The sequence below is a fragment of the Gorilla gorilla genome, chromosome 9 (genome assembly GCF_029281585.2).
Source record: "Gorilla gorilla gorilla isolate KB3781 chromosome 9, NHGRI_mGorGor1-v2.1_pri, whole genome shotgun sequence".
In the NCBI taxonomy this organism is placed as follows: domain Eukaryota; kingdom Metazoa; phylum Chordata; class Mammalia; order Primates; family Hominidae; genus Gorilla; species Gorilla gorilla.
Window position 1 is genome coordinate 52,647,435 of NC_073233.2, and position 15,526 is coordinate 52,662,960.

The 15,526-nt window shown below is 52.0% G+C and overlaps 1 protein-coding gene across 2 annotated transcripts in view; it reads left to right on the forward strand.

Moving 5' to 3' along the window:
* Positions 1–580: 580 nt before the first annotated feature.
* CREB3L1 (cAMP responsive element binding protein 3 like 1) overlaps positions 581–15,526 on the forward strand; it is a 43,798-nt gene continuing 28,852 nt past the window's right edge. The window contains exon 1 of one of the 2 annotated variants that reach the window (XM_004051013.5): positions 581–1,197. In XM_004051013.5, the coding sequence (XP_004051061.3) occupies positions 1,096–1,197 (102 nt within the window). In that variant the 5' untranslated portion in view covers positions 581–1,095. The remainder of the gene's footprint in view (positions 1,198–15,526) is intronic. The other variant, XM_063711106.1, reaches the window with a different exon arrangement.

The window sequence follows — 15,526 nt, forward strand, 5'->3', positions numbered from 1 at the left end:
GTCAGGAGTTCCAGAGGAGCCTGGCCAACATGGTGAAACCCCGTCCCTACTAAAAATACAAAAATTAGCTGGGCGTGGTGGGGCGCGCCTGTAATTCCAGGTGCTCAGGAGGCTGAGGCAGGAGAATCGTTTGAAACTGGGAGGCGGAGGTTGCAGTGAGCCGAGAACACACCATTGCACCCCAGCCCGGGCAAAAAGAGCGAAACTCCGTGTCAAAAAAAATAATAATAATAATAAATAAAATTTTTAAAAAGCTGAAAATCTCCCCCGTTGAGGGGAGATCTGTTGAGGGGACTGTGAAATGGAATTCCCTGACTGGGTTTGGTGCAGGCTTTAGTATAAGGCTGGAAAGATGGAAATAGCTCCCTCAGCAATTTATGGGACAGTGGTTGGTGAAGCCTTAAAATGCCAATGTTCCAGGAACACTGTTATCGGTTCCAGGACTATTGTTGCTTTAAGCCCCCACCTTGAGCATTCAGAGAAGAGAGATTACTAAGACGAAGTTGCAGATGTCTCTTTAAAAAAGGAGAGAGGATTCCTCGAGCCACGCCCTCTTCTCATTAATATTAAATTATTGTGAATATTGATGTGGGGGCGTGGCGCCTTGGCCAGCTGGGCTAGCCAGCCAGGGGTTCCCGGTTTCACAGAGAGGAAAGTGACAGAAGCCGTGCGGAGGGAGACGCTGAGACAGAGGAGAGGCCGGCAGCCACCCAGTCTCGGGGGAGCGCTTAGCTCCCCCGCCCCGGCTCCCACCCTGTCCGGGGGGCTCCTGAAGCCCTCAGCCCCACCCCCGGGCTCCCCATGGAAGCCAGCTGTGCCCCAGGAGGAGCAGGAGGAGGTGGAGTCGGCTGAATGCCCACGGTGCGCTCGGGGCCCCTGAGCCCATCCCGCTCCTAGCCGCTGCCCTAAGGCCCCCGCGCCCTCCGCGCCCCCCACCCGGGGCCGCGCCGCCTCCGTCCGCCCCTCCCCCGGGGCTTCGCCCCGGACCTGCCCCCCGCCCGTTTGCCAGCGCTCAGGCAGGAGCTCTGGACTGGGCGCGCCGCCGCCCTGGAGTGAGGGAAGCCCAGTGGAAGGGGGTCCCGGGAGCCGGCCGCGATGGACGCCGTCTTGGAACCCTTCCCGGCCGACAGGCTGTTCCCCGGATCCAGCTTCCTGGACTTGGGGGATCTGAACGAGTCGGACTTCCTCAACAATGCGGTAAGATGAAGGGTCTCCGTTCCCGTTCCACCCCTCGGCACCCGTCCTCGCGGCGAGCCTGGGCCCCTAGAAGGACCCGACTACACATCACTGGGCAGGAGCCGGGGAGAGGGTTCAGCGCAGGGTCTCCAGGAGCGACATGTGTTTGGAGCTAAGCGCCCCTCCTGGGGGCTCAACCTTTGAATACACTGGCCTCTACCTTCTAGGGGGAAGGGGCCATCGAGGTATCGGGTCTGTCCGATTCTCGGATCTGAGCTCAAGAGACACCAATCCCGCCCTCCACCCACGTCTTCTAGCCGTCCCCAACCCACCCCAGGTTCCAGGACCAGACTGGGCGCAAAGTGGCAGCGCCCTTTCCTGCGCCTCCCTTGGGGCTTCGGTGGCTCATAGGCTGGATCTCCGCTGGGGGGCGCACCGGGGAACGTTCAGAGGGCCTGAGACCCGACCCCTCGGGGATCAGAGCCAGACCTGGGTTCTCAGCCAGGCCCAGAAATTTCAGGGTGCTACCCTGGCAGCCCCAGGGAATCAGGCCCAGAGACCCCCCACCCCCACCCCAAGGAGGGACCTGAGGCTGGGGGCCGGGAAGAGGCGGTCAGGGCAACATAGGGTGATGGCTCAGGAGGAGGGAGCCATTTCTCTCCATCTGCCTCTAGATCTCTGCTCTGTCCCTCTGTTCCTGGAGTCTGGCTGACTTTCTCCCTCTCCCTATGTCTTCTTGACTAGGTCCGACTGTGAGCTTGTCTTTCTCCTCTTTCTCACTCTTCCCCTCCCTCCCTAAGGAAACGTGGCTTCTCTCTCTTCTTCCCTCCCTCCCTCCCTCAGGCTCAGCCCTAAGGCCTTGATGGGGGAGGGGCATGGACTTAGAATGGGAGAAAATATTTGGGTTCAGAAGGGCCTGCCCAGATGAAATGTGGATTGTTTGGGGAATCTAGTGGGAGCCCCCTCTTCAGTGAACCACCGTTGCGTGTGCATGCCTGTTCACACACCACACACACACACACACACACACCCTGTGATCAAGCACTGGAGACTCTTTACCTGCTGACCTCTACCTCCCAGGACCAAGATAAACTTGGCCAGGCAAGAGTCAAGTCCTTAGAGGACTTGAGCATCTTGGACTTCCACCTAAACTGTCCCAGGCCACTAGATTGATGGTGAGGAACCAGGCCAAGGGACAGGAGCCGGAGTCAAGGAGGCATGGGGGCTGAGGTCTCCCTGTTCTCCATTAAGCAGCACATCCTGGTCACCCTGCGCTCTGAGGAAGGCCCCCGTCCCAGGCAGAGAGAGCATAATTCAGCAGACAAGACAAGGGTATAAGGGGAGAGGGCTTGCACTGACTGCAGAGAGACTTGGTTTCTAGTCCTGGCTCTGCTTCCCCTGTGAGCTTGGCCCCTACCACTGGCTCTCCTCCCTGAGCCTCAGTTTCTTTTTCTGTAAAATGGGGGAGAGGTTGGATCAGGTCTTCCTATAGATGGTTCTGGCACAGATCCCAGGAATAAAGCAACAGGGATCGGGGGATCCACACCTCCTCTTGAAGCTGGTAAAAGACACTAGTCAGAGGGAAAGAGGTTTGTCAGAGCTCGGACCCTTGAAGTCAAGCAGGGCAGTAGAGCCCTGCAGTAAGCTTCCCTCGGCCCTTGGCAGCTCTGAGTTGGGCTTTCTTCTGAATGAACTCGGCCGCCCGCAGCCTCTTCCTGCTGCTCCATTCAGCCCTGCATCCCCAGCTGCTTATCTGGGCCTTGGTCCAGCACAGGAAAAGAGGCACGACCAGACAGTGGGATCCAGCACTAGGACACTGGGGAGGAAAAGCCCTGCTGGGGAGGCTCCTGATCTCGCACCTGGGCAGCGCCAGGAGAGGCAGCGGGAGAAGATGGGCTGCCTAAGGAAAGAGAGAAAGGACTCTTGGGCTGAGAATCAGGAGATTTAATTCTGTCTCTGTTTCTGCCACCAGCCAGCGGGACAATTCAGAAAAGTGACTTTTCTTTTCTTTTCTTGTTTTTTGTTTTTTTTTTTTTCAGACGGAGTCTTGCTCTGTCGCCCAGGCTGGAGTGCAGTGGCGCGATCTCGGCTCACTGCAAGCTCCGCCTCCCGGGTTCACGCCATTCTCCTGTCTCAGCGTCCCGAGTAGCTGGGACTACAGGCAACCGCCACCACGCCCGGCTAATTTTTTTTATATTTTTAGTAGAGACGGGGTTTCACCGTGTTAGCCAGGATGGTCTCGATCTCCTGACCTCGTGATCCACCCGCCTCGGCCTCCCAAAGTGCTAGGATTACAGGCTTGAGCCACTGCGCCCGGCCAAAAGTGACTTTTCTTCTTCTGGGCTTTGGCTTCCTCATCTGAAAAATGGGAATATTAGAACTATAGCATTACTGTAAGCATTTCGAGAGAAAATTAAAGTGAAGGTTATGTAGCACAATGCCTGGCATGTAACGTTCATCGTTGGCTTGATCCATAGAGACTGGATGGGGGTGATAGTGAGAATTGCTCAGCTAGGAGTTGCTGTGTGAACATAGCAAGTCACTTTCCTTCTCTGGGGTCTCCATCTCCATACCCGAGGTTCCTTCCAGCTGAGATCCCATTCCAACCCTTCCCCCAACTTCTTCATTCTGCATGAGGATAGGAAAATGTTTCCAGGGTTAAGGATGGGTAGGGATGGCGTCTGTGTGCCTCTCAGTCTGGAAAATGGAGAGCAGAATATTCGCTATCCTCCTTAAAAATCCAGATACGGGCCATAAATCATGTGGAAATCGTGTGTGCTCTGTTGCTCTGTGCAAAATGCAAAATGTATCCTCACCCTGAAAACAACTATGCAAGAAATACGCATGCACTTGGACAGACAGGAGAGTGAGTACACAAAGTCAAGACAAGTGTGTTTGGAGGTGGCTGGGCTGCTTTATTTTTCTTTCTATGAGGATACCTTCACGTTGCTGCAATTCTGTTTATGCGATTCTCAGAGATCCTCAGAAGGGGGCTGCCCTTCCTGTCCCATGTGGGGGCATCTCCTCCCTGCCCCTCCCACTCTCCCATGGTTTCTGATGTGGCCACCCTTGAGCCACTGTGCTCTGTGGTCCTTCAGCCCCTTGGCCGGTATGAGAGAGAGGGTCTGGGCTCCAAGAACTGGGATAAAGGACCAGAGGGAGAGCAGGTCGTTTCTCCAGATGGAAACACTAGGTCTGTGTGCTGTCCCCTCCTTCCTCTGGCTAAGGGGAAGGGATGTCTGGCTTCTCTAGAGGGAACTGGCTTGGGATCCCAGAGAAGCCCCAGCTGGGAGGGTGTGGGGAGGAGAAGGAGGAGGAAGAAGAGGTCTGTTTTCTCAGAGGGGAGCAGCAGGAAGCTGCAAGGATGTTTGCCCAGCACACCCGTTTACTCCCTGCAGCTGGGGAGGCCAGGTGTGGGAGTGACGGGGACCCAGGGACCAGCCCAGCATTGCGGGGAGGCGGTGGGGGCTAAGGCTGATCGCTACTCCCCACACCCCTGGCCTGGCTTCTCCTGAGCTAACTGGGAAGCAGAGAGGCACCCCCACCCCCAGCCTTCGGGAGATTTAGGGAGATTAGAGAAGTATGTGTGTTTGGGTGTTCCTATGTCTGTGGGTGGGCCTTTAACAGTCCTTAAAAGGGGAGATTTGTGTGTGTTTCTGTTTAAGTTCTCACCAACAGGAAAGAGGACAGAAGTGCTAAGGCACTCTGGTCTCAGAGTGGAATCTGCTAGAAAAGATCTAATGAAAAACCTACTGGAGGAGCCCAAGTCTCAGGGTGCCTATTCAGAAAGGAGACCTCTGATACCTACTCTACGAAAACATTAAGTTCGTTTTGAGCAGAGGTTTGGTTTGGGTTTTGCTTCCCCCAGTGTTGAGGGAACAGTTCCTTGAGTCAGGGGCTTGGTCTGTCTTGTTCACTGCTGTATCCCAGTGCCTAACAACCGTTGATGAATGAATAAATCGATGGATGGATGAATGAATGGATGGATGGATGAAGAAAAAGGGGCCCAAACCAGACCCCACATTCTTAGAGAAGAGGGAAAATTGTCCTTAAGCCCATCTATTTGCAGCCATCGAGGTCCTGCAGAGCCTGCACTGTCTCTGGGGTCCAGGAAGGGCTCTCCATGGTTTTCAATGAGTTCTCATTACCTTGAGCCATCCCCCTACTGCACAGGCCTCTGCAGCCCCTGGTCTAGAATAGTCTACAGCTGGCTGACCCACAGGGGATTTGAACTTGTGGCTCAGGGCTCACTCTTGAGCTCTGTCTCTAGGGCTTCTGTCTTCCCCAGTTTCTTCTTCAGATTGCTCTAGGACTCCTGGATCCATACTCACCCAATTTAAGACTAAGCCTTTTCCAGCCCTGCCTCAGAGGCCTTGCACATGCTGTTCCTGTCATCTGGACTGCTTTTTCCCCAGTCTGTCCATCTCAGCCTTCTGATCCCAGCTCAAATATTGCCTCCTTAGGGAACGCTCCCTGACTACCTAAAGTGGGACCCCCCCTGTTCTTTTCTGTTTTAGTCTTTTGATTTCTTCTAGCCCTTAACCCAGTTTGCAATTATTTTAATGGCCTACTGTCTATTTCTTCCATGAGAAAGTAAGTTCCATAAGAGGAGAGTCCATATCAGTTTTGTGCATTTACATAAACCTAGCACAGTCACATGGGACAAAATAGATGCTCAATGTAGTAAAACTCTACAATAATGCAATAAATATGCCCAGTCAAAAATTTCCAATTATGTTCATTTGTGGTGGCTCATGCTTGTAATCTCAATGCTTTGGGAGACCAAGGTAGGAGGATTGCTTGAGCCCAGGAGTTCAAGACCAGTCCGGGCAACATAGGGAGACCTCGTCTCTACAAAAAATAAAAAAAAAATGAGCCAAGCATGGTGGCATATGCCTGTGGTCCCAGCCACTTAGGAGGCTGAGGAGGGAGGATCACTTGGGCTGGAGAGGTTGGGACTGCAGTGAGCCATAATGGCATCACTGCACTCCAGCCTGGGCAACAAAGCCAAACCCTGTCTCTAAAAGTAATAATAATAATACAAATTTAAAAATAAATTTTCCAATTACATAAAATATGGAGTAATATTTTTGTAGAATTAACGAAAAACGGTATTTTTCAGATGGTCTGTACTATCACAAAAAGCGGGAAAGTAAAAATTGTGACACCTTACTGCACAAAGCAGACCAAACAGAAAGAGTACCACGGGAGCATGAGGCAGTCACTTTTTTTTACCAACCCCATAGAAAATGGAGTTTTGCTCACTTTTATTTGAGAAGGGGCCTGAGCATAGAACAGAAGTCGTTTGGGTCACATTGTAGTGAACTTTGCTCTATTTCAAAGACTTACTATATTTGTAGAGAAAATTACTTTAGACTGGGGCAATCCTTGTAAGGGAAGGGAAAAATTGTTTTAAAAAAATCCCAGGCTGGATGTGGTGGCTCACACCTGTAATTCCAGTACTTTGGGAGGCGGAGGCAGGGGGATCACTTGAGGCCAAGAGTTTGAGACCAGCCTGGGCAACACAGAAAGACTCCATCTCTACAAAAAATAAAAAATAAATTACCCAGGCATGGTGGCACATACCTGAAGTCCTGGCTGCTTAGGAGACTGATGTGGGATGATCACTTGAGCCCAGGAGTTCAAGGCTGCAGTGAGCTATTATCACGCCACTGCACTCCAGCCTGGGCAACAGAGCAAGACCCAAAAAATCAGATCTAAGTGTTCAAGAGGTGTACTTATGATTCCTGAAGGGATCCTGGGGTTTTCAGGATCCTGGACTGGCCAGCCCTTAGGGTGGTGGGGATGCTGGGTCCCACAGAAGTGCTGTCTGTGCCCCGATATGTTGTGAGGTCCCTCCGGCTTCCCTGGACCAGCTGGGAATTCACTTGCTCATTCATTAATACACATGTCCATTCCTTCAGCAACTGGGCACTGAAGGAACATCTATGCTGGTGCCAGGGTAACCCAGATGAAGAAAACACACTTGACCCTCCAGTCAATCACGGACGAATGAGAGAGACAGAGAGGGAAATAGGCAGTATCAACACCATGGTGGGCGCCATGATGGAGCAGAGCATGGCAGGAGGCTGAGCCAGGCTACAGGTCATGAAAGCTTTCTCAGAAGGTGATCTCTGCACATGCTGCCCCAATTTCCCTCTTCCTTAGTGGCAAAGGAGTTATTAGAAGGCATTTCTGGCCAGGCATGGTAGCTCATGCCCATAATACCAACACTTTGGGAGGCTGAGGCAGGTGGATCACCTGAATTCAGGAGTTTGAGACCAGCCTGACCAACATGGTGAAACCCCATCTCTACTAAAAATACCAAAAAAATTAGCCAGGCATGGTGGCATGTGCCTGTAATCCCAGCTACTTGGGAGGCTGAGCCAGGAGAATCGCTTGAACCCAGGAGGTGGAGATTGCAGTGAGCCAAGACCGCACCATTGCACTCCAGCCTGGGCAACAAGTGCAAAACTCCATCTCAAAAAAAAAAAAAAAAAAAAGGCATTTCCACAGGGACTGGGGCCATGTTCCTTTTACTGAACACGTATAGGCATTATTTTCCATTGTGCACTCTGCTCAAGGGCAGGAGTCCTGTGGAAAGTCAAAGAGGGGAGCAAGAAGAAGCTACAAGCAAGTTCTCTCATTGTTCTAGTTTGAGATTTCCCCTCTAGAGCAAGGAAAATTCAGGATCTTTGATATCACAGGGTCCCTGTCTTCATCCTCACCCACTCCCATCCTTAGGGCACCTTGGATGCCTAGAGCTTTATGGGCAAAACCAGATCCCCTGAATAAGCTCCCACATCCCATTTCACACCCTATCCTCAGATTCACCCCCAGGATGCTGTTCCCCAGCCCTTCTGGGGACTTGGATCTTTGCTCTCTGCAGCTCCCAGGACTCCTCAGGAGACTCTGTTTCTGTCTGCCCCGGCCTGGCCTGGCTACTGCACCAGGAGAGGGGAGCATAAAGGACATCCCTGTTTTGTGTCTTCTCCCTGTATCATGTGCCTCGTGCAAGTCCTGGTACCGAGGCCCTCCTGGAGCATCTCTCTCTGGGACCTGGCTTGCCCTTGAACCTCCCTCAAGAAACCAGCTCCAGATGCTGGAGAACAGGCTGTTTCTCTGGAAGTCTCAGCACTCCTGGGGGCAGGATGGAGGAGGAATATTTGGGTGGAGTTAAGTCAAGACTGTGAGCTGGAACTCTGTGTAACCCTCTTGAGCAGCCCTGGGGAAGCCAGACTGAATGGCAGGACCCTGGACCAGGATTGGGGAATGTGTGGGGGTGGGATTGTCTGGTTCAGGAGAAGCTGGGAGAGGCAGGAAATGCCCCAGGACTCTGACCCTCAGAGGAAATACGTCAAAGGTATTGATTTCTTTGGAATGTCAAAGATCTTGATCCCCACTGCCTAGACACACCATATTGTCTACAAGGCCAGTTTGATAGCTGGAGCAACCATGGGCTTCCCTGCCGCCGGGTTCAGTGTGCCTCCTCCCCTAATTCCCCTGGGACAGAGCCTTCACTGCCGCTTCCTTGGCCGTTGGCTCGTGGCTTGTGGCCCAGAAGCCACTTCACCCATCACAGAGAGTTTGACACATCTGGGCTGGGATGTGCGGTCCGACATAACAGCTGGACAGCAGCAGCCACTGGCTCCTCCTCCCCTTCCAAAAGAATAACAAAAATGAAAGTAGCGATGGAGTGAGGCAGGCTCTTCAGGCCTTCATGGAGAGCCAGGAGGCGGGTTTCAGGCAGTGATTGATGGGGGCTCGCTTTGGAGGCAGACAAGTCTGAGCCTTTGCCCATGGGTTCCCCTCCACCTGGAATACCCTCACCCTTCTTTACCTCATTTCCCTCACTTGCTGTGTGACCCTGGGCAAATCACTTTCCTTTTCTGGGCCTTGGCCTCCTCATTTCTGAACTAAACTGAGGGCTCCTTGAGAGCAGGGTGTGTCAGTCAATTATTTGTGGCTATTCCCTAGGTACAGCTATAATGACTGAGTGCTCAGGAAATGTTTATTTATTGGATGGATGGAAGGAAGGCAGGATGGAGTATGGTGGGGACAATAGAGGAATGAATAGGTGGGTGGATAGATAGTAAAAGAAAGGACACTTCTACACTTCCAGCTTTGATGGTCCTCTTTTTTAAAGTAGATTGCTTCATTCGTTCATTCATTTGATTACTCAAATCGTGAATGTTAGCATAAATGCCATCTCTCCCTTTCACTTTATCATCATGGCCTTTTCTATTATGATATCTTGTGCACTGGAAGAATATATAGACTGTATATCTATCAGTTATAAAGTATAATAAAATTAATACATGGAAACTTACCCAGCTTAAGAATCAGACTCAGGGCCGGGCATGGTGGCTCATGCCTGTAATCCCAGCACTTTGGGAGGCTGAGGCGGGTCAGTAGTTTGAGACCAGCCTGGCCAACATGGTGAAACCCCGTCTCTACTAAAAATACAAAAATTAGCCAGGCGAGGTGGCGGGAGCCTGTAATCCCAGCTACTCAGGAGGCTGAGGCAGGAGAACTGCTTGAACCCAGGAGGCGGAGGTTGCAGTGAGCCGAGATTGAACCACTACACTCCAGCCTGGGCAACAGAACAATACTCTGTCTCAAAAAACAAACAGACAAAAAAAAAAAAAAAAAGAAAAAGAAAGAAAGAAGAAAGAAAAAGAAAAGAAAGCAGACTCGGTTCTGAATATCTTGGTCTCTCAAAGCTGCATGAGTTTGGGACAGAGGTGAGCTGTAGATCCTGAATCCACCCCACTCTGGGGAGATTTTAAACAGGAAAGTCCCAAGACTTCCCAGGTGCGTACTCCCAGGCTCAACGTGTGCAGACAGTGGGTCCACAGGTCAGATGGCAGATGATGAGGCAAGTGCTGGGGAGGTGATCCTTGCCTGAGGTGGGACGTCTTCAGCACTGCTTAGACCTGGGGCCTCCCACTTGTCACCTGTGTGAGCTTGGGCAGGTGCTTTAACCTCTCCAAGCTTATTTTCCTCATCCAAAAGTAGGGTTCATGGTAAAACATAGGGTTCTTAAGAGAATTCCATTAGAAATTCTTGTAGAGGGCCTGGTACACCATAAACCCTCTATAAACAATAGTTGCCACTGCTGTTTTTATTGTTTTGGTTTTTAAATTTTTTTTGAGACAGGGTCTCACTCTGTTGCCCAGGCTGGTGTGTAGTGGCACACACACAGTTCACTGCAGCCTCAACCTCCCGGACTCAAGTGATCCTCTCACCTCAAACCCCTGAGTAGCTAGGACTACAGGCACATACCACCATGTCTGGCTAATTTTTTGTATTTTTTGTAAAGATGTTTTTTTGCCATGTTGCCCAGGCTGGTCTTGAACTCCTGAGCTCAAGCGATCCTCCCTCCTTGGCACCCAAAGTGCTAAGATTACAGGCATAAGTCACCACACCTGGACAATTTTTAATTTTTGTGGGTACATAGTAGGTTAGATATTTATGGGGCACATGAGATATTTTGGTACAGGCATGTAATACATAATAATCACATCATGGGACAGGTGCGGTGGCTCACGCCTGTAATCCTAGCACTTTGGGAAGCCGAGGCGGGTGGATCACAAGGTCAGGAGTTTGAGAACAGCCTGACCAACATGGTGAAACCACATCTCTACTAAAAATACAAAAATTAGCCGGGCGTGTTGGTGTGCACCTGTAATCCCAGCTACTCAGGAGGCTGAGACAGAAGAGTTGCTTGAACCCAGGAGGCGGAGGTTGCAGTAAGCCGAGATCACGCCACTAAACTCCAGCCTGAGCAACAGACTGAGATTCTGTCTCAAAAAAAAAAAAATCATGTCATGGAGAATGGGGTATCCATCCCCTCGGGCATTTATCCTTTGTGTTACAAACAATCCAATTACACTCTTTTTTTTATTTTATTTATTTATTCATTTATTTTTGAGATGGAGTCTCGCTCTGTTGCCTAGGCTGGAATGCAATGGCACGACCTCCACTCACTGCAGCCTCCGCCTCCCAGGTTCAAGCAATTCTCTGCCTCAGTCTCCCGAGTAGCTGGGATTACAGGCATGCGCCACAACACCTGGCTGATTTTTGTATTTTTAGCAGAGATGGGGTTTTGTTATGTTGGCCAGGCTGGTCTCAAACTCCTGGCCTCAAGTGATCTGCCCGCCTCAGTCTCCCAAAGTGCTGGGATTATAGGCGTGAGCCACCGCACACGGCCCTCTTAGTTATTTTTAAATTAAGTTATAATTGACTATGGTCCCCCTTGCTGTTTTTATTTTGATTGTTGCTGTCATTGCCTAAAAGGAAGGCCCATGGCATTTGACAGCCCTCGCAGGAATATCCCACCTTGTCCAGCCCTGCAGAGCCCTGATCACAGGGATTTTATTTTTCTGTCTCAACTCTCTGGAGATGGAAGGCTCTTTCCTTTGGGTAAAGCCAAAAAGCCCCAGGCCCCTTCTCAGGCCTCTTTCTGGGCAGCAGGAGAGGGATGGCCAGGAAAGGAGCAAAACCAGATCCCCAGGATGAACCCAGTGTGTGGAGTGGGGGCCCATATTTTGTATCTGGCCCTGGACTAGGTGCTGCAATGGGGCAGCAGGATCATTCTTTCAGCAACCAGTGTTGTTGTGGGTGCTTAAGAGCATGGGTTCTGCAATCAGAGCTTGGGTTCAAATCCCCGCTTGACCACTTGCTAACTGAATGAACCTGGGCAAGCTGCTTAACTACTCTGAGCCTCAGCGTCTCATCCATAAAGTGAGGGTACTAAGAGGACCCCTTTATCCTTTGAAGCTTAAATGAGATACTACATGCAGGAAGTTAGAGCAGTGCCTGGTACATAAATATTCACTGTTATTATATTATGATCATTACCATTAGGCAGAGTATATGCTGGGCCCTGTTTGAGGCTCTGCAGAGGGTTCAAGGATGAAATCCGGCCGGGCGCGGTGGCTCATGCCCGTAATCCCAGCACTTTGGGAGGCTGAGGCAGGCGGATCACTTGAGGTCAGGAGTTCAAGACCAACCTGGACAACACAGTGAAACCCTGTCTCTACCAAAAAATACAAAAATTAGCCGGACATGGTGGTCCATTCCTGTAGTCCCAGCTACTTGAGAGGCTGAGGCAGGAGAATCACTTGAACCCAGGAGGCAGAGGTTGCAGTGAGCCAAGATGGTACCACTGCACTCCAGCCTGGGCAACAGAGTGAGACCCCGTCTCCAAAACAAAAAAGATGAAACCTGTCCTTGATCTACCCGAAAGAAGGGTAACGTTTAGAAGGACAGCTGGATCCCATTGTGTGTAATTAGAGTTCAGGGCATAATATTAACCAATGACCTAACAGTCTGTAAGTGCTGTGGTAGAACAGAGAGAGAGATGACTCTTCAAGCTTGGTGATCAGGGAAGGCTTCTTGGAGGAAGCAGCATTTGAGTTGGCCCCTTAAAGGATAGGAAGAGTTAGAATGAGGAGATAAAGGACAAAACACTGCAGGCACCAGGAGAGGTATAAGCAAAGGTCCTACAGCCATGGGGACCACAGCAGGTTTAAGGAGCTGGGAATGGTCCATCCAACTAGCCTGGAGAGGAGAGAAAATGAGGGGGCTCCAGCTCTAGTGGTAAGTTGGGATCAGTTTCTGACAGTCCTTGAGTATCATGCTGAGGAGCTGGGAGTTTTTCAGCAGGCAGGAGGGAGCCAACGATAGTTCTGGGTTGCACCAGGTGATGGTCACCAGCTCCTCTGAAGGGTCTCAGTGCTGGGAGGCCTGCGGTCCATCAGGCGGATCTCAGCTGTCAGCCTGTCTGGGTGATCAGGGACTCTCCCCCAGGGGGAACAGAGTTGTGGGACCTCCCTGAGCCCCGGACAGCAGCTGACTCCAGGTCCCTTCTCTCCTCTGATTTCTACCCAGTGCCCTGATGTGACTCTCGCACTGGGCCAGGAGTACCAGTTCCCTTCTGGCTCCTTCACCCCCAGCATTGAGAGCCAGGCTGGCCTGGGGAGGCCCAAGGCAACTCCGCCCTTGCAAAGGGACAGGCTGTTCCTCTTCGGGGCTGGGAGTTCCAGCCTGAACCATGTCCTGGCTCCTGGCCCAACACCAGGACCCTAACAAGGTTCCCCCATCTCCTCCAATACTTCAGGACCCTCCACTATCAGACAAAGCACGTCCCTATGAACCCCAGGGGCCTAGGAGGGTCTGAACCCTCCTCCTGAGCCCAGCCCAGCCTGGCACACCAGCTCCTTGACCCTCCTACCCATTGGCTGGGATAAGATGCCCAGAGCCCCACTCACCATCCTTCCAGCCCTGCCCTCTGCCGCCCCAAGGCCTTCACCCCTTTCTCTCCAGGGCTGCAAATCAGTTCCACATTTGGGATCTGGCATGCACTATCTGCTTGGAACTCTCTCCTCCCAGTTAGCTCCCATCTCCTTCCACCCCACAAGTTCAGCCCCTGGGGTCTGCAGGAGGGGAAGGGCTCCTGCCTCTGACAATCCCTTCAGAGGACTAAGAGGGAGCCTGACTGTGGCACGGTGCCAGAGGGACAGTGGACAGGAGGCCTCCCAGGGAGAGATGAAAGAGGAGGAGCCAAGGGGGTGGGCGGAGGCAGAGCTTAAGCAAGCAAGGGGATGAGGGGTTGGGGGTGGGGAGGGAAGGAAGGTGGTAGTTCCCAGCTCAGCACATTCCTGAGACATCTGGATGCACTGGAAGGGCCCCAGCTGGCCTGCATGACTGTGGCTCTAGCTTCTCTGCCCTGTGATGTCAGGACCCAGCACTCCCCGCTCCCCTCAGAGTCCCACTGGCCTGGAGGCCACTTGGGGCTGAGTACTGGGGTCTCCTCCCCAGACCCCTGACCCTCAGTGAGCAAGAAAGAGGCCCCTGGGGCAATGGAGGAAATGCTTGCCACAGAGGTGGGCCAGGGTATGGTGGCAGGAGGGAGGCACTGAAGACCCAGTGGTTTGCCCATCCGACTGACTCAAGGAAAATGTGCCTTTGGGCTGGTGCCAGTCCTTCTCTTCTCCTTGGAAGGGAGATAGAGACAAATGAGTGACTCTGGAAACAGCTGCTTACCTTGGGCTGTGTGACCCCGGGCAAGTGCACTCCCATCCCCAGCTCTCGGTTTTCTTCATCTGTAATAATAACAGCTACATTTAATGAGAGCCTTCCTCCTATATGTCCTGCATTATATAAAGCACTTCACAATTGTTGTCTCATTTAATCCTCACAGCAACCTGGTGGGGTGGATATGAACGTTCCCATTTTATACTCAGGACTGAGGCTTAGAGAGGTTAAGTAACTTGTCCAAAGCCTGCACAGTGTATAGCAGAACCAGGATTAGAACCAGGTCCGTCTGACTCCCTTGCTCATAACCACTGAACTGCTTTGCCTCTTCATATAAGAGGGGGTGGACCTAATGATGCCAAAATTCCTTTCAGTTCGAAAATTGTAATGATTTCTTTTGGCCGTTGCAGGGCTCTTCAAGAAGGGCAAGGGCAAGCATTAGTCACCTACTGGGTGGGGGAAGGAAGGCAGAGACAGCTGGCTTTGAAGCATCGGGTGGGTCAAGAGTCTTTGGAGGTCCCCTCCCATGAAGGCCCAGAGAGCTCCAGACCCCAGGGGTTGGAGTCAATAGCCTAATCCCCAGCTGAGCCCAGGGGTCCCACACCTTCCCTGAAAGAAGGGAGTAAATAAGGAGAGAGAATACCATTCCTTCCAAAAATAAAACCTGAGGACAACTCAGACAGGCCAGGACTGCTGAGGATGTCAGAGGCTGAATGCTGAGTACACTGAGGAGAGGGGAGAGGCCAAGGGAATTCCAGCCAGAGTGAGGCGGTAGGCTCCAGGCGAGGAGGGCCTTCCAGCTGGCCAGGGGCCGAGAGAGCAGCCCTGGCGGGTTGGCCACTGTGTTCTGTTTATACCCTTAGGCCTGACAGGGTCTGGGGGGACAGCAATTCCAGCACTGAGTGGAGTCTGTGCTTCCCAGGTACCTGGTCTGGCTGGGGCTTAAGAACAGAAAGGCTTAGGGAAGGAAGAACAACCCGGAGGATGGGTACAGCGGCCCCACTAGGGAGGAGCTGAGGGAAGGGGTCCAAACACATGGAAACTCTGCCTGGAGCAGAAGCAAGCTGGCATCAGAGCAAGATTCGGGACGGTCATTCCTGGAGGCTCTCTGCTGCAGAAAAAAGGGCCTGAGTCCATAAGCTCTCTGACACACTCCTTCATTCACACACTCATCCAGTCAGTCAGTCACTCAGTGAATGCCTGAGCATCCACTGTGTGCGGGGACCAATGCTAGGCTTTGCAGATTCAGACAAGAATTGGACACAGCAAGACATACAGGCAATACGGCTGGATCATTTGAAGCTACACC